The 18,596-nt window shown below is 41.0% G+C and overlaps 1 protein-coding gene across 1 annotated transcript in view; it reads right to left on the bottom strand.

The window, feature by feature from the left end:
* Window positions 1-18,596, bottom strand: part of LOC147732922 (histamine N-methyltransferase-like) — a 284,151-nt gene that overhangs the window by 136,351 nt on the left and 129,204 nt on the right. Inside the window, exon 3 of the mRNA XM_086955067.1 lies at window positions 17,165-17,295. Coding sequence (XP_086811193.1) covers window positions 17,165-17,295 — 131 coding nt within the window. The remainder of the gene's footprint in view (window positions 1-17,164; window positions 17,296-18,596) is intronic.

The raw sequence follows: 18,596 nt of genomic DNA, 5'->3' as shown, positions 1-18,596 counted from the left end.
GCCACCAGAGACAAAAGAGCCCAAATGTAGCCCAAATATCACCCAGATGTAGCCCAAGTATAGCCCAATGACAGAATGTCCCAGAGTGTTCTAAAGAACAACTAGAGCGCTAACAGTCCTACTTATTACAAAGGTATAGCACACCTGGAGCCATCGTGATGGGAATAAAGTGGTAACTCTTAAAACATTTAATTTAAAACGGAACAAAATGAGGGTGTATATTATGCAATAGAAGGTATTATTAGTGCTGCAGAAAGGAAAATTAGGGCACATTTTGAGTGACTTTTCAAATCCTCTTCTATTTCATTAAAAAATTCTGACATGCAGTCTCCCAAAATGGCCACCAGAGACAAAAGAGCCCAAATGTTGCCCAAATATCACCCAGATGTAGCCCAAGTATAGCCCAATGACAGAATGTCCCAGAGTGTTCTAAAGAACAACTAGAGCGCTAACAGTCCTACTTATTACAAAGGTATGGCACACCTGAAGCCATCTTGATTGGAATAAAGTGGTAACTCTTAAAACATTCAATTTAAAAAGGAACAAAATGAGGGGGTATATTTTGCCATATGAATTATGATTAGTGCTGCGGAAAGAAAAATTAGGGCACATTTTGAGTGACTTCTCAAACCCTCTTCAATTTCATTAAAAAATTCTGACATACAGTCTCCCAAGATGGCCACCAGAGACAAAAGAGCCTAAATGTAGCCCAAATATCACCCAGATGTACCCCAAGTATAGCCCAATGACAGAATGTCCCAGAGTGTTCTAAAGAACAACTAGAGCGCTAACAGTCTTACTTATGACAAAAGTATGGCACACCAGAAGCCATCTTGATTGGAATGAAGTGGTAAGTCTGAAAACACTCAATTTAAAAAGGAACAACATGAGGGGGTTAATTTTGCCATAGAAAGTATGATTAGTGCTTCAGAAAGAAAAATTAGGGATCATTTTGAGTGACTTCTCAAATCCTCTTCTATTTCATTAAAAATATTCTGACATGCAGACTGAAACATGCACTTTGAATACCAGCAGCAGACGTCCCTGGTGAGCAGTAGCTTTACTACAGTGATCTAATGTGCAACTAGAGTGCTAACATTCAGAATTTATGGCAAATGTGTGACACATCTGAATGCCTTCTTGATGGAACCAAAGTAAACAAGCATTGAAAATGCAATAGATCTCGCCCTCGTTTAAGTTAAAGCCATTCTGTTTGTAATGAGGTGGCTTTTTAGCTTTGCTTTTATTAGTGTTTTTTCAACTTTCATGTAAATAACATGCATCTGTATGCATATAAGTATATGTATGCATGCATTTATGTTTGTATTTATATAGATATACAGATGATATATGTTTATATATGTATGTATATATATATATTCACTGAAAACACCATAGGCTATAGACCATATATAGTTAGGAATTAGCATTTACAAAACCTTGAAAATTCACTGAAAAAACCATAGGTTATAGACCATATATAGTTAGGAATTAGCATTTACAAAACCTTGAAAATTCACTGAAAAAACCATAGGTTATAGACCATATATAGTTAGGAATTCGCATTTACAAAACCTTATTTTACTCACACAAAACCATTGAAATTCCATATATAGTTAGTTGCACTAACTATATATCGCGCACCCGCAATCCACTGCTGATGATGTCACATATTACATCATTCATGACATGGTCAGTGACATCACTGATGACATCACTGATGACATCTCAAATGACATCACTGATCACTGTAAATGCGAATTCCTAACTATATATGGTCTATAACCTATGGTTTTTTCATATATATATATATATATATATATATATATATATATATATATATATATATATATATATATATATATATGTATATATATGTTTTTCCACAAAGGCTCAGCTTTCGAAGGATCACTCGGCAACAGGCCAGTTGAAAAACTGTTATTTATTGCATTTCAGGATGGAATACCAATCTCCGTCATTCCTTGCAGTCCGCCCAACGCGTTTCCGTGCACTTCGCACTTTCCTCAGGGGCAAATGGCAAAGCAGTGTTAAAGGCAGTTCAAGCTAACATTTAAGTAATGCAGGCTGGGTGCTTTGTAGCACGTGATCCCAAGACACTTATGGGAGTTGTAGTCATTGCTGCCACTGGTAAAGCCCACAGTGGGTCCTGCTAGTCCAATAAATTGAAGAACTTCACAGCGCTATTTAATGTTCATTCGCTGTGATTTAAAAGCACTTCAGTGTGCTCCGGTTTTTGGATTCCCCCGCATTGGTAGCAGCCTGCTGTCGCCGTTTCCATCAGGGACAGTCTCTGCAAACCGGCCCCCCTACCATACTGAGGCGGTGCTCCTTCCACGACGCAGCTGTCGTGTTGATTTGTTTTTCCACAAAGGCTCAGCTTTCGAAGGATCACTCAGCAACAGGCCAGTTGAAAAACTGTTATTTATTGCATTTCAGGATGGAATACCAATCTCCGTCATTCCTTGCAGTCCGCCCGACGCGTTTCCGTGCACTTCGCACTTTCCTTAGGGGCAATATATATATTTATTTATTTATATAAAGTGTAAGTACATTTTCTAACTTTACCTCACATATAACTTCACCACACATGCCTTTGCGTTGTAAAGGCATGCGTTGAAAGTTATATGCAGGGTTAAATTTTGCGGAGTGATTGTACTGCGGAGTAATGGCTCCGCATTGTAAATAATGCGGAGTCATGGTATGCGGGATTTTTGAGTGCGGAATGTCATCATATATTCAACCGAGGAGCTCTGTTAATATTCTCGTAGATAGATACATCATCAGTGGGATTGACAATAGTGCTGAGCATATCACAGTAGGCTCCTTGTGAAACTGTAGGAGATGGTGCTCATGTTAATCTATGTCTGTCTGTTCCAGAAGGAAATTCAGCATGCTTCAACATTGCATGTTCATTGAGATGCACCATCCTTGCCAGAGCTCTAAATCTGCATCTCTCATTTATGTTCGCTCCCTCTTTGATTTTAATTGCTAAAAGACGCATGGGCTTAGATCAACAGGATAGATGTTGGACTCCGTCAATCACATGATAGCTGTGTCTTGAACCAACTTCAGAACAACAAAATGCCATTTTCCCTGGTATTTACCAGAAATCCCATGTGTGAACATGAGTGTAGAGTCAACCTTGTCATTACCAGCAGTGGCGTATCTAGAACATTTGATGCCAATAGCGGCTCCTGCTTTTGGCGCCCGGCGGCCACGGGTTAAGAGCAGGGGGGGTGGCGATTCCTGCATTCGTTTGCTGCCCTGTAGCGGCCGAAGGTTTGACCCAGATATCCCTACTTCAAAGGGTATATCTGTTTAATTCTATTAGCCCCTGTGTATGTTTGGACTGGGCCCTCACAGATTTGCCTCTCCTCTCTCCTCCCTTATATGTTCTCGTTTTAATTTAGGCCCCCAGTCTCCCCTTCTCATCATTACCAGGGTCATTGGTGGATGACATGAATGGAATCCAGCATTTTCGAAAAACGCCGAATCCCTATCTTGAAATCTGCCAGTTCTAATGCCTGACTGCGTGACAAACCGCTTTTTAGGGAAATCCCCTGTGGACCCCCGGGGATAGACAAAGCTTGTAGGCAGGAACCCACACAATCAGCCGCTTGACCCCCACTGCCCCGGAAGCCAACCTAGCAGCAGTGTGCCTGCCTTGTGCAATCTGTACAGCCGCTTCCAACCAGTGACTTCTCTGTGGCGTCTCCTTCCCTCCGACCGCCATCTTCACTCACCGAGTGTCCACAGCAAACATGAAGAGAAAAAATCACCGGAAAAGTAAAGAAAGCGTAAGTAGATTTACCGGTAAAGACTGCCCTGACATTGCTGTTTAAATTCGCATAGCATTCATATCCATTACTTTACTGTTGCGAGTTATCCGCCGCGGTAGAGCGGGAGCCCACAACTGCTTCTAGCTAGCGGCTGCCATTTCATCCCCGACATCCTCCTGTACTGGGGCAAAAATCAGTACCACCCTGAGGCTACCAATAAGTAATCTGCTCCACCTACGGTGCAAATTAACCCCACTAAAACTTCCAGGGCCACACGGCATAAAAGGTCTCTGAAGGAGAAGACCCCCTCAATTAAGGAGACAAAAAAATAATCTAACAATAAAACAGCAAATATTCGCCTTACTCCATCATTGAGATCATATTTTAAGGTCCAAGCTCACTTGTCTCTATCCACCCAATCTACCCAGCTCACGCAGGATAACCAGCAAAGTCCTGAATATACTCTTTGGGTAACCCTAAGTAACGGGAGGGAATTGATACAACGGTCTCTTTTGGAAATACCTAATGCATTAAACGATAGGAGAACAGGAATAGACATGAATCTAGTGCCTCTTGAAAATAGATTCGCCCCTCTGGCAACCTCGGCTGAAAATGATAGCCCAGTTATCACGGATACACTGATAACACTGTAAGTGTTAATCAAACTGCTAGTCTTGAGTCACAAGGGAGTCTACAGAGTAGGCCATCTAGTACAGATCATAACCCAGTGCGGGATTACTAGCTACCCTACTCACAGAAATCATAGAAAATTTAGCAGTTTCAGAAAGTAACCAGACGAAAATTCAAGCAGTCTGTGGAACTCTAGAAATTAAAATGAATGACATTGTGGAAAGAGTAGGGGCCATGGAGGTTCTCACGAAACAAGCGGAAAAAAAGGCATCAGAAATTTCAAGATTAAAGGATAACAATAAAGATCTAAGGGAGAAACTGGAAAGTTTAGAAAATACTGCAAGAAGAAACAACATCATGTTAATACCAGAAGATGCGGAGGGAGGTGATATAAGATCTTTCATAATTAACCTTCTTAGAGAGTTGCAACCTGACATAGATAAACAGTCGTAGAGGACGACATACAAAGAGTTCACCTGGATCTCTTTACAAAAAGACCTGGGAATAAAAACTGCGACGGAGCCTAGTCCACTTTAAGTCTTATGCACTAAAGGAAAGATCCTAGCAGGAGTGTATACCAACGGGGACTGGTCATTCCGCATCAGATCAGATATTTTGTCCATCACACAGGACAAACAATGACAGTTTGGAAATATATGCAAGAATGAAGGCGCTTGGGTGCCACAGCAAATCTATGATTCTGCGCCTCTCTAAAAGTGATGTGGAATAACAAAATGTTTAACTTCAAGAATCCCGTAGAGGCAAATGCCCTGATTGCACAGATAAAAAGCACATCCAAATGACGCTAAAATCCTGCCTTGTTAGAGACACAGTCCAAAACCAAGAGGTATTTTTGTTACACCTCTCTCATCAAGGAAGGGTCCCCCAGGGCAGGGAGGTGGGGTCAAAAACAAAATGCAAAATGTAGTTATTTTTGGTTTATATACAGGGTGGGGGAGCATGTGGGAAAAAAGAAAAAAAAATCCTCATTTGTGAATAACAGTCAAATATTTCAAATTGGTCCGGAAAGACTTGCGATTTCCTCTTTAAATGTAAGCAGCATTCTTAAAATGCATTCCTTTAATACTTCTGTCTTTTAGGATAGACACAGTTAGGACAGGGTTAGCTAAAAGCATGAAAATTATGTCATGGAATGTCAAAGGTCCTAGGGTCCCTTCCAGAAGAAAGAGAATCCTAGAATATTACAGACTCTCTGATAGCAATGGCCTCCTGGTTTTCCTTGCCCGCCTGAGAATAAGGGTGCCGCCAAAAAGCTTGGCGTTTGGTTCGATGAGAATCTGAATTTTGTAACGCATGTAAAAAAACTGGCTGGCACCTGTTTTGGTGTGTTGAAAAGTTTGAGAAAGTTTCTGCCCTTCCTGCCGAGCTCGGCCAGAGAGACGGTTGTTCGGGCACAGATTCTTTCTTGATTGGACTATACCAACGCCCTCCTAGTTGGCGGCCCAGGTTTCCTTGTGAAGAAAATACAAGTGGTTCCAAACTCGGCTGCCAGACTCCTAGGGGGGCTGTCATCCAGGCACAGAGCTCAGGCTCTTCTACGGTCATTACACTGGCTTCCTGTCGAAATTCGCCTGAAATTTAAAATGCTCTCAATTGTGCAACAGGCCCTTTACGGACTTGGTCCTACCTATTTGCAGAAGAGACTTACTTTTTATACACCAGCGAGACAGCTGCGTCCGTCTTCACAGCTGCTGATGCAGACTTTGAAGTTTAAGCGCCAGCGACTGGGGGGGGGGGGGGGAACTCCTTTGTGCGCAAAGCTTGTCTGGCCGGAATGCGCTGCCCTTGGCTTTGAGAGCCACTCAGGATCCTCTTCTGTTTAGGAACACTTTAATAACCCTACTGTTTTAATTGGTATTTGTGCATCTTCTGCCTTTTTGCTGTTAGCACGGGAACACTTCTGAGTAGCTGTGCGCTGTATAAATTAAAATACCATAACATAACATAACAATGTATTCTTTATTCAAGAATCACATTTGCTTAAAGAAGAATGGACATCAATTAAAAACAATCTAAAATGGTTAGAACATTGTATTTGCACAACTCAAACGTGTACAATAAAAGAGGTTGCTCTTTTGTTTCGAAATACTGCCCAAGTTATGTTCGGTGAGTGCACGGTTGATCTCCTAGATAGGTGGGCAATCGCTAGGGCTAAAATAAATGGTTCCTGGCTGACTTTTGTAGGGTATTATGGACCTAATTTAAACGACCCAGCTTCATTATACAATCTACTCTTTCAGTTAAGTAGTACAAATGACCCTATCATATTTGGGGGTGATTTTAACTTGGTTTTAGACCCTAACCAAGACAACCTCAAGCAGAGCAGTGGTAAATACAAAAAATATGAGAGTTGCCCTGAGGCAATTGATGTCAGATATATGGCTCGTGGATGTATGAAGAGAGATGAGTAATAAGATAAGGACAGCTGGAGGCAATTTCACTTTTCATAATAAGAAGTGTGGTCACCATTCCAGAATCGATTTTTTTTTGGTTGATGCTGCTACATATAAAAATACCATTAAGGTTAGTCCTGTCCCAGAACATATGTCTGACCACTCCGCGGTGGTCTTAGAAATTGCTATGCTTAAGGGCCCGCCATCTCGTAGGTGGACCATAAATCGTAGACTACGTTTAGAAAATACAGTAATTGGAAAATTAAAAATAGCAACTAAAGGGTTTTTTATTTTAATTCAGCCTCCCTACAAGTTGTATGGGATTCGTATAAGACATATTTTAGAGGTTTTTTTAACAACTATTTCTATTGCCCAAAATAGAAGAGTGAAGGTGGAAATTAGAAAGTTATACTTATAGTTATAGTTATAAAGTACATACTTCTCAGGAGGATTTGAAAAAAAACTTAGGGGCCCCCACTGCCTTAAGAGATTTAACAGCTGTGAGACATAAGGTCACAGATTATCTAGAGGTAAAAATTAAAAGAAAGCGTGAGGCCAGTAGGTTGTCTCATCACAATTATGGGGAAGGGTGCGACAAACTCCTTGCGTGGAAAAACAAAGCTGACCAGTCTAGAAATTGGATAAAGGACCTCCGATGTTCAAACACTGGTATCATCATTACGGATGACTCTGGGATTGAGGAAGCCTTTGTTTAATTTTTCCAAAATCTGTATACAGAAGAGACAGTATTAGATGAAGATTACATGGATGATTTTCTTTCAGAGTTAGATCTTCCTTCTCTTCAAAGTAATGAAAAAAGTCAACTAAAGCACCTCATAACTCTGGAGGAAGTTGCTCAACTTTTAGCAGTTTTAAAAAGGGGAAAGCCGCCGGCCCTGACTCTATTCCAAATGAGATTCATGTTATTTTAAAGGAAGAACTTACGCCTTTTCTTACTCAATTGTTCAATTTGGCCTTTATAGAGGGTCATAACCTCCCTGTGTCATGGAAAGAAGCTACCATAACTATTCTATTAAAACCAAACAATAACCCAAGAACATGTGAATCTTACATGCCTATTTTGCTTTTAAATAACGAACATAAATTATACACACAGATTATAACCAAACGCCTGGATAAGGTAATAGTACCACTTATACACCTAGACCAGAAAGGGTTTATGAAAGGGAGGCAGCTTTGCAAATTAACGCATGACTTAATCAGGGCAATAGACATGGCGCAGATATAGAAGATCCCATTAGCAATAATGTCCTTCGATGATGCTAAAGCATTTGACCGGGTTAGCTGCTCTTTTCTATTTGAAATCATTCAGAGCCTTAATCTTCTTAACAGCAATTAAAGCAAATATAATAACTCCTCCGCTAAAATCCTCATTAACATTAATCTTACAAGATCAATAAAAATAGGTAGGCGGACTAGACAGGGCTGCCCCGTTTCTCCTTTACTTTTTAATATATATATTTAACCCCTTGCATGCAAATTGAGAGCCTGCCAGAATATCATCCCTTCAAATGTAATGGTTGGGGAAAGAAAATCGGTCTATATTCAGATGATCTTATAATTTTCAGTAGTGACCTAGAGAAATCAATCCCTTTGACATGGGATGAGTTAGAGAGCTTTGGGAGGGCATCTGGATATGTGATCAATCAACAAAACACAGAATTGATTAAATGGAACGCCCTCTCTAGAAGTGATTTCACAAATAAGGAAATCAGATGTTTTGGTGTTCAAATAGTCCATAATATTGACGAGATAGCCCAAAGAAATGCCAGAAATGTGCAGAAGATAATGCAAATAAGGCACATATGTTTTGGTGCTGCCCTGCAATACTTTCTTTTTGACAGATAGTTGGTAAGATCATGTCAGGTCTTATGGGTCACGAAATAAAATTAACTATACTTTCAATAATTTTGGGGTATTACCAGGGGATTTAGATAATCAATCACTAACAAAAAATCACAAAGCACTTTTCTTCACATTGATCTTGCTTGCTCGTAGAAAGCTCTGTATTAAATGGAATTTACCCTGCTCCCCTATGGAAGAATAATAGATCTATTCTATTCAGAGGGTAGCATCATTAGATCCATCTAGTAAACAGATTAGGAAAACCAAAAACTGGAAACCTTGGGATAAATGGGTGGAGATTAATACTCCAAATGTATCACACTAGAACTGCACACAATATACACATTTTTTGCTCTTCTCCTTTTTGTCTCTTGTTATTTTTCTCTTTCTTCTTCTTTTTTAAATCTTCTTTTCCCCTTAAATGTGTTCTTGGTCCAATGATTAAGAATATGTTTTAGAGGTTGCTTAGGCGGCAGGGCTGCTATCATCTCAAAAAGTAGGAAAGCACCTGTCTAAAGTTAGAATCAGGGTTAGGTGTCATTCTCCAACCAAGAGGCTAAAGTTGTTGACCCGGAGATTTATGTTATCTTTCTCTCTCTTGTGGAGTGACCAGGGATATACAATACCTTGCTACATGGGTTGGTTGATGCACTCATTTCTTGAACACAAAGCATATTGTGGATAAGTGAGGACTAAATTCAAATATATTCGGTTTTCGTTTCAAAATGTTAAAAAAACATAAAAGCCTAACACACAGATACAAAACACAAATATTTAAAATCTTTGCTTTAGAGGGAGACACAGATCATATTATAATTTTTTCCCAAACACCCATACAAGGGTAAATTCATTACTCCATACCAATTTCATGTTCAACAAAGATGCTTTGTGCAAAACAGACAAGTTTCTTAAAAATGTGTTAAATTTTTCCGTGATTTTATTACATTTTTTTAAAATAGTGCTATATTTTTGGCATAACAATCATTCTCCAATAATTGGAGTGCAAAATAGGCTGGGCGACATTGCCTCAGACCCCACATTTTAAAAATTTGAATAATCCATCTTTTTCTGTATACCCCATAGTATTAACAGAATAAAACAACGTGTATTGTTGATTGGGCTGCAACACCATCACATGGGCAAGGTCCTAAATTTCTAGACCAATCATTAATTACAGGAAATGAAACTAGATGATGAAAGCAGTCTAATCTAAATCAAACCAATACAAATCTATCATATCCAGTTTCCTGATAGGTCAAATATGGTTGTATTCCTGTGGTAGATAAAATCAACTGGTTTTGGCAGACTGTGAGCTTATGAGCTTCACTAACATATCCTAATTCGTCCATGTGAAGCATACACTGTTTTTTAAAATCTTTTCTAGAAATATTATTCAATTGTAATGGATTAATAAAAAAATCAGGCTGTCCCAAGTCCATCTTAAAATCTTTAATGTATTTCAGCCATCTGATTGCTAGGGCTTGCTCTAGTTTGAGGGAATTGCTTATAACGCTTTGATTGAATGTTGTCTTTGTTGATGTCCAAATACAATACCACAATAAGAGTGGCTGGACTCCCATTTTATCCGTTATATAATGCATCCCCAGCTCTGCATGGCAGACGAACGTTGAAGTAGAACGAGGGATTGCCAATACATAGCGAATAACAGTGTTTTCTACTTTTTATATCGCTGATACATTACAATATCCCCAAATCCATGCCCCATATAAAACCGCACTAACACATTTGGCCTCATATATCTTTATCAATTCCAATGGTGGCCACATTCCTAATTTCGGCGCAAAATTTACAAGAGCAGGCATGGATTTCATAAATAAGAGTTTCTTCGCCCTTATGGCCTGTTTCCAGGAATCCTTGTTATCCCTCAGGATACCCAAATAAGGATTTGATTTTGTATTCTCGAGTTTACCCCTAACAATAAAAATAGATTTCTCTTTCCTAGTGGCATTCCCGCAGCCCATTATAAAAGTTTGTGCGGCATTTATCTTTAAGTCGAGGCTTTCCATATACTCATTGTATTTATGTAGAGCCGGCTGTAGCTCTATTGGTGTTCGGGCCATTATCACTGTGTCATCGGCATTGAGTAGGGTCGGTATAGGTCGATTTTGTTCCTGAAGCAGGTCCTGGCACCCATCCAGCATCACCCGCTCTAACCCATTTGTATACAGGGAAAATAAGAAGGGTGCCAGGACACAGCCCTGACTAACCCCCTTTCTATAGCAAATGAGGCAGTGTTTTCCCCATTTAATCCAAACCTTACCCTGGCTCTGGCATTAGAATGTAATCTTCTGACCACTTGGACCAAGGCCACTTCGACTCCCATCGCTTCGAGGGTTCTCCATAATTTCTTGTGAAATACACAGTCGAAGGCAGTGGAGAGATCGACGAAGGCCAGGTACAATCTCCCCTTTTTTGCCCTTGTATTTTTTTCTGTCAGAATAGCTACATTTAGGCCCTGTTTTATAGTTCCAGGTCTTCCCTAAAGCCGAATTGCAGGTCGGTTAATATTTTATTGTCCTCTGCCCATTCTTGAATACGATTTAAAATAATGCGCCCCATCACCTTCCCCAATGAATCTAGTAGAGAGATCGGCAGATAGCATGTTGGAATTAGTCTGTGGCCTTTTTTAAAGATTGGGACCATTATTGACTCCGACCAAGAACCTATTAGACCAACTTTGCAGGTTGCTACAAGAACCTGTTTTATAATGGGGCCCCATAGCTCTAGATTATGTTTAAATATGTCTATAGGCGCCCCGTCTGGTCCCGGGGCCTTATTACCCTTGCTGGTTTTCAGGGCAAGTTGGACTTTGTTGTCCAGAGTAAAATTTATATTAATGGGAAAGCACACTTTAGTGGGTCTAAGTAATAAGGGGCAATCATTTTGCAGGCTGACTTCCTTCTTCTTCGCATACATTCTCGAGAAATGCTCCACCCATTGATCCTCACTAATGCAAATTTTCAGTCTCGGAGTTGTCTCCGCTCTCATAAAAGGAGAGTTAACCACACGCCAGAATGCAGTGCTATCAATATCTCAGCTTGCCTTATGTAGGTCAGCCCAGTCGATCTTTTTTAGTTCTTTCATTCTTGCTTTTAGTGCTTGATTATAATTTTTCCTTACTTGAATTATTTCTATTCTGTCTTGTTCTTTCTTTTAGAGGGCATTCTTTAAGTTGTTGCTTTTGTACAGTTTTTATCAAACCAACCCACTTTCTGACTTTTCCCCATTTTTAATTCCTTTTTCAAAGAGTCCCTGATGGAGACTGTAATAGGTATATAAGCCCCCAATATGTCTCCATATGGTGCGGACTCCTCAAGGCATATCATAATATCGTCCAAGCTTTTTTCTACCACTTCTTTCGTTATTTCAGAAGTCTCTACCTGGGCCCATTTCAACGAATACCTGTTTATTTTGTTTCATTCTAAATGCTGTAAATGTAGGGTTCTTTTAGGGTGTGTTTTCTGCATTTTTTTTCCACTGTTATCGCCACCATTTGGGGGAAGTGGTCACTTAAGACATTTTTATGGGATTTAAAACTTTGGACCCTCGCAGCTGTCCTATTTGGGATTATTATAAAATCAATAGTGGTATTCATCCCCCTGCCATGAAAAGTCTGCGAAAACTGTGTGGGCAGGGAAGTCATAACATTTGCAAAACTCATACCTAAGAAGAAGAAGAAGAATTTATTGAGGGCGTCGCCCTGTGGGGTATGAGAAAAATGTGGGATGCTACATTCTCTCACATCCATTAGGCCGCACACTGTATCGTCACTATCTGGACACAAAGCAGAATTAAAAACGCCCACCCAGATCAGTATTAGATCTCCCCTATGAAAAAGACCAAAAAAAGAGCAGGGGGGTCGCTGCCCCCTTGCAATCACCAGAGCAAATAACTGGATCATCACTATACACTTTCTTAGAAGATGGAAAAACATAGAAACACATGCAAAAGGATTGACTTAATGTTAGAACTTCGACTGCACTGGTTAGAACAGAATTTTCCATAGTTTTAAGTGTCCAGAATGTCATGTCAATAAGTAGGCTAGGATGAGTACATACCATGAGAGCACTGCATGGAACTCCAACAATCAAGAAACTCAAATGCTGGTAGAGGAGAATCCCTGACTAAGCATATGGGCATTATCAGTAATGGGGGCAACATTTGCCTCTTACCAGTCACTGGTACTAGGCAAAAGTTGAATGTGATGTACCAAATCCACAGGGTGGTGAATGCTATAAGAAAGTGACAACAAGAGGTATGTGACTAATAGAAAATGGTGGGTCAACAGTTGCTGCAGGAGTGGGCAGCTTTGACAGAGTCGCACTCCAAATCAGGGAGACTTTTAAGGTGGTGACTAGTCACACTGGTGATGTGAAATAAAAAGGATGCTGTGAGACAGCACAATGTTTAGAGCATCCAACAGGGTAAAGATGATGATAGGGAGATCTCATTGTCATCAGTGTTGTCTGCTCAATAGTGCTAATGTGGGCACAGTTATTGGTCATTCTATTATTGTAAGTATACTGACTTCATCTCTGTCTTACTAGGAAGATCATCAGGACATTCATGGGTTATAGTGTGCTGAATGGTGAAGATGTGTCTCCAACTATTGTGCATGGAGTTCTGGGTGAGAATACCAACCTGTACCCATTCCATCTGCCACAGTGTTCCAATTGGACAAAACAGTCTTTTGGCCTTGGCGTCTTCCTTTGCCCTTACACTGTTTCTTTTCATGCTTCAGAGGATGGACCTAGCGTGGTAACAGATGTGCTCATAGATTAATAGTGGTAGCATTTGCAATAATGTATGTCTGCTAGGGGAGGCGTATAGGTGCATCTGTGAGGAGGAAATGCATATATGGCAGTCACTCATTCCCTGAGTTAGTGTCATCATGTAAGCAGCTGTTTCAGGAGGGTGGTGTTGCCGGTCAGCGTAGTGATGGATCTGCTCCTTCACTCTAATGATCTGCACCCTTCACAATTGACCAGGTATTTTTCAACCAGTGCTTATAGGTTATCAGGACATGGGGATCCCTCTCACTTTGACCAGGACACAAAGAAAACAAACATTTCTCTAACATTCAAAACGTCAGTGGCACAGCCCAGGTTCAAGTCTATTTCATTACCTTTTAATTTGAAATCTAAATCAGCATGTCAACACACAATACCAGTAATATATTAAACTGACATCTCTCCATGATATGCGATGCAGTTCCTGAATGACTCATACTGCAGCAACATTAGAGCAACATAGTAAGTCATTCAAGTTAAAATCAAGCCATACCTTCATCCATTGTTCATTCCCAAATTGTATATAAAAGACAGAATGGTCATCAATTGATACAACTTTCTTTGTGTGCTGAATTGCATAGTAGTTATGTTTCTCCTTGAAGGGGGTGTCCTTAGTAATTCAAGATAAGGAGTCACTTGTTGATGGTTATTTTTAGGAGCATGAGGCAGACCTGCAGCAGGTCCCCTGCCTTTGGAGGATCTGCATTGCTCCTACATATTCCGCCCCCGGCCCTCTCAACTGTCTATAACTATTTTTTTCCCTCTTATTTTGAAATGGTTTCTCTAAAGTGTTTACGGAGGCACACTACTATCAGGCAGCTTGCTTCTTTCCCATTTCATGGCATCTCATGCATACTTCATTCCTGCGATCCTAGAACGCTAAATTTAAACTAAATTAGAAAGGCTGTTGCTGCATTACTGTGTGCATGCACAGTGCTAATCATTCAATGAAGACCTCCCAACCTCCGCATGTTGTATTGTAGCCATCTTTGAAATTTTGTATGTTCTTTAAGAAAAAGCATCACAAGATGGCTACTATGTCTGTGTGCACACATTTGGTGTCCATTTATGAGAAAAATAGCATTGGCAAAGAAGATAGGCTCCCCGGAGGAGAGGGAGGGGGAAGATGGGCCTTTTTAGTTTTGCCAATGCTTGTTTTTTTCATTCCAAAGTGGTGATTTGTTTCTGAAAAGAAAACATATGGTCCTGTGGCACATGACGTTTTCTCCATGTGTGTTGGAATCACTGTGAATTGTTACATAGTGTTTCCTCCCAGTGTGTGAGGTTCATTGTAGAAAGCTAGAGAGGTTGTGGAGACGCACACTGGGGATGCAAGACAAGAACCTCCACCGGGAATCCATCATGAAATATAAGGCTGAAATTGCATTGGCACAATCAGCGTTTTTTTTGAGGAAAAAATCAGGACCACAGCTAACGCCCCGAGGGAAATCTTTCGGATTGCTAAATCCCTGATTAGTACCCTGTCTATCCTGCACGACCCCAGCGAAGCTCAAAGCCGCTGCGATAGGCAGGCAGAGTATTTTTCCCCAAAAAATTCAGTCTATCTCCCTTTCATTTAATTCCAACGAACAGGACTCTCTGGAGACAGTCAATACCCATGTAGATTCCCTCTGTCAGTTAGTAGAATTTCCCCTGCTGAATGTAGACTCCCTTAAGGCACTGATGCCTAAAGTAACATCGGGATCCTCCACTGACCCTGCTCCCCCTCGCCATCTGCTGAAAGTGGCAGACTCTATCAGACCAACCATTCTAAATATTATGAACACTTCGATCACCACAGGAAACATCCCGAAGGCCTGGAAGTGTGCTCAAGTTAGGGCCCTCCTAAAGAAACCCAACCTTGACCCTGTAAACATGGCCAACTATCGCCCCATCTCCCTCCACCCCTGGATAAGTAAGCTGCTTGAGAGACATATAAATTCCATCCTGATGCAATACTTGGAGACTAACCATCTACTCCATGACTATCAAGCAGGTTTCCGCCTAAAACTGGGGACAGAGGCTGCCCTGCTGACAGTAACAGAGCTAGCCCGGAAGCACATGGATCAAGGCGGCACCACAGCAATTTTGCTGTTAGACCTTAGTGCCGCCTTTGATACCGTGAACCATAGCACTGTAATCTCCTGCCTAAAACAGCTTGGAGTGGCAGGACAAGCCATTACGTGGCTACGGTCCTTCTTAAAGGATCGGAAGTTTCAGGTGGCAGAGTGAGCCACGCACTCTAAAATCTGGCCCCTCAATCAGGGAGTGCCCCAGGGCTCCTCCCTGAGCCCCACCCTTTTTAACGTATATATGGAGCCTCTAGAAAAGATCATGCATCCTTATGGATTTGAAATTGTAACCTATGTTGATGACACCCAATTAGTGGTGGCCATGAATCAGCCAGGAGACACTCCCCACAACCTGGCCAGATGTCTAGAAGCGGTACCAAAATGAGTGACCTTGTCCCACTTAAAGTTGAACGGGGACAAAACGGAGCTAATGTTCCTGGGAAAAACAGCTGTACCAAGACCCAACATTGATTGGCCGCTTTGCATGGGTACCCCCACCCACGAGCCAAAAGAACAGATTAAAAGCTTGGACGTATGGCTGGATGACACCCTGAGCTTCAATCAGCAAGCCACCAAACTCTCCGCCACTTGCTTTGGGCTAATGAGAATGCTGAGGAAAGTTCTCCCCCTCCTCTCTTTTCAAGCCTGAAGGATAATGGTCCAGGCCCTTATCCTGTCCCATCTTGACTACGGGAATGCCCTCTACTTGGGTGCACCTGTCAGCACGATAAAAAAAACTTCAAGTAACCCAGAATGCGGCAGCACGTCTTCTTCTCGGATTAACCAGAAGACACTCGGGAGCCACCGCCTTGAAGGAATTACACTGGCTGCCTATTCAGGCCAGGATACGATTCAAGGCGATGTGCATAACGCACAAAGCCTTGTGGAAAAAAGCCCCTGCAATGATCAGCTCCCTAGTCACCCCTTACCACTCACATTGATCACTGCGCTCCAGCAAAACCTTTCTGGCCTCAACTAAGAAAATTAAACGTGCTAGGTGGGGTGGCCGCTCCTTTTCATGGAACGCGGCCGCTGCTTGGAATTCCCTGCCGCTCATACTGCGCGGTGAACCCGATCTTCAAAAAAATCCGCAAGAGTCTGAAAACATTTCTCTTTCGCCAATAGCTTGACGGTTTTATCCGGCCCCACCTATCCACAGCGCTACGAGGCCTACGGGTAGCAACGCGCTTTACAAAACCAAATTTCATTTCATTTCATTGTTATTTGTCATTTGGAAAATATTCATCGGGCCCTTTTAGAGTTGTCCTCTTAGTGCCTGAAAAGCAGCCTAGTGTGGTGGACAAGGCAAAGCCTTTATTGACTGCTGGGAGTCAATCGTGGTTTCCCTGCTCTGAAGGGGGAAGGGGAGCTACACGTTTGGAGGGAAGAAGAACAGCAAATTTATAAGAGTTCTTCCATCCTGTCAAACTCTCAGTGACCGTGGCTTTTTTATATTTGCTAAAGAAACTTTCTTTTCAAGAATATGGTCTGTCAGCTTAATGTGTATATCCTTTTATTTGCCAAAACTTGATTTCTTTATTCCAGTGTTCATATACAGAGTGGATATTTACCTGAATCATGTGGATAAAGTCATATTTGATTTGCTCTTTTTTATCCTCCATTTCACTTTGATATTCTTCTACAGTCATTTCATTCCAGGTGAAATGTATATTTCCAAGATGTGATGTTTTGGTGACAAGCCCTGAAAAAAATATATATGTGCTTATCATTTTCTTTAACATTTTTCTTCAAAGTGTCAACGTGCCCCAAGCAGTTTAATGGTATTAAGGTTGAATAGCTGAGACAAGGAGAAAGCAGGTTTATAATAACCCATGACTATCCAAGTCACTGTAGGAAGGGGGAAAGTATAGGTCCAAGGAAAGAAACAGCAACGATTGAGCACAGATCAAAGTACATATAGAAATTTTATTTACCACACACAAAGCCTTGCTTATAGAAGTATTAAAACACCCCTGCCGAGTTAAGTTTACAGTGAAAACAGCTGGACTGCTTGCAATTGGAAAACAATTGCGTTTTTGAGCTCTAATGCGGATAAGATTGTTGTAGACTGTCTACTGGTGTTGTAATCGATTAAACGTTTGAATTGCCTAGCTGGCGCAAACAGACTATGGTCCAGATCACAGTTAAGGGTACATTCAGATCATTATGCAATCTCATCTTTGCATAGAAATCAAAGTTGTGAGATTTGCCGTAAATATTGCACTGCAGCTATTTTCCATTGGTAAATGTCAGCAGCTAAAACCAGCACAACTGAGCAGGTGTACAATATGAGGTAAATGTCAATACCCATAGAATGTGGTGCAGAAAATACAAATTCTGAATGTTTCTGAGGAAGAGATTATTGTATTCAGAAATTAACTCAATCCTTTCTGGAATTAATGCATTTAAAATTCTCTCGTGAAGTCCAATGAAGACATCAGTTCACTTTTTACTGCCGCAGCCAAAGGCTGCTCACTCATTGGTTATCAATCTGGATCTCTCACTGCAGGAGTGTTTATATTCTGCAGCCATAATAAATTAACATTTAATGTTGTGGTCCAGGAAAGGGGGATTCCCAAATATGAAGGGTCAAGCCAAATGGGGGGAGATGAATTTAGGGGGTGACATGTTTGGAAAGATGGAGCAAGCATACAAAAAAAATAATGGTTGATGTTTTCGGTTTACTGAGAGGGTTGTGAAGGTCAATGGCAACTTGTCCTGAAGTCAGCATCTGTCATATTAAGGGTTGAAGCGGCTTGGTGAAGACCACAAGACTGGTGAGCTGAAGTGGCAGATGCATGTGTTCTGGGAAAAGGCATTAGTAGCTATGGTTGAGTGTCAGAGGACAACACATAAACAGGTTGGATAGCAAACGGCACACAAGAAAGCAGAAAGAAAGCATGGTAAACCAGAAGAAGGGAACACTGTACAAATGACAAGTGGAGGCCTGATTCATAAGGGTAAATTTACACTTCAATGTAAGTTTACTGTTTTTGGTATTCA

This window comes from Lissotriton vulgaris, chromosome 2_1 (genome assembly GCF_964263255.1).
Source record: "Lissotriton vulgaris chromosome 2_1, aLisVul1.2, whole genome shotgun sequence".
NCBI lineage: Eukaryota > Metazoa > Chordata > Amphibia > Caudata > Salamandridae > Lissotriton > Lissotriton vulgaris.
This window is presented reverse-complemented; position numbering and strand designations above follow the sequence as displayed.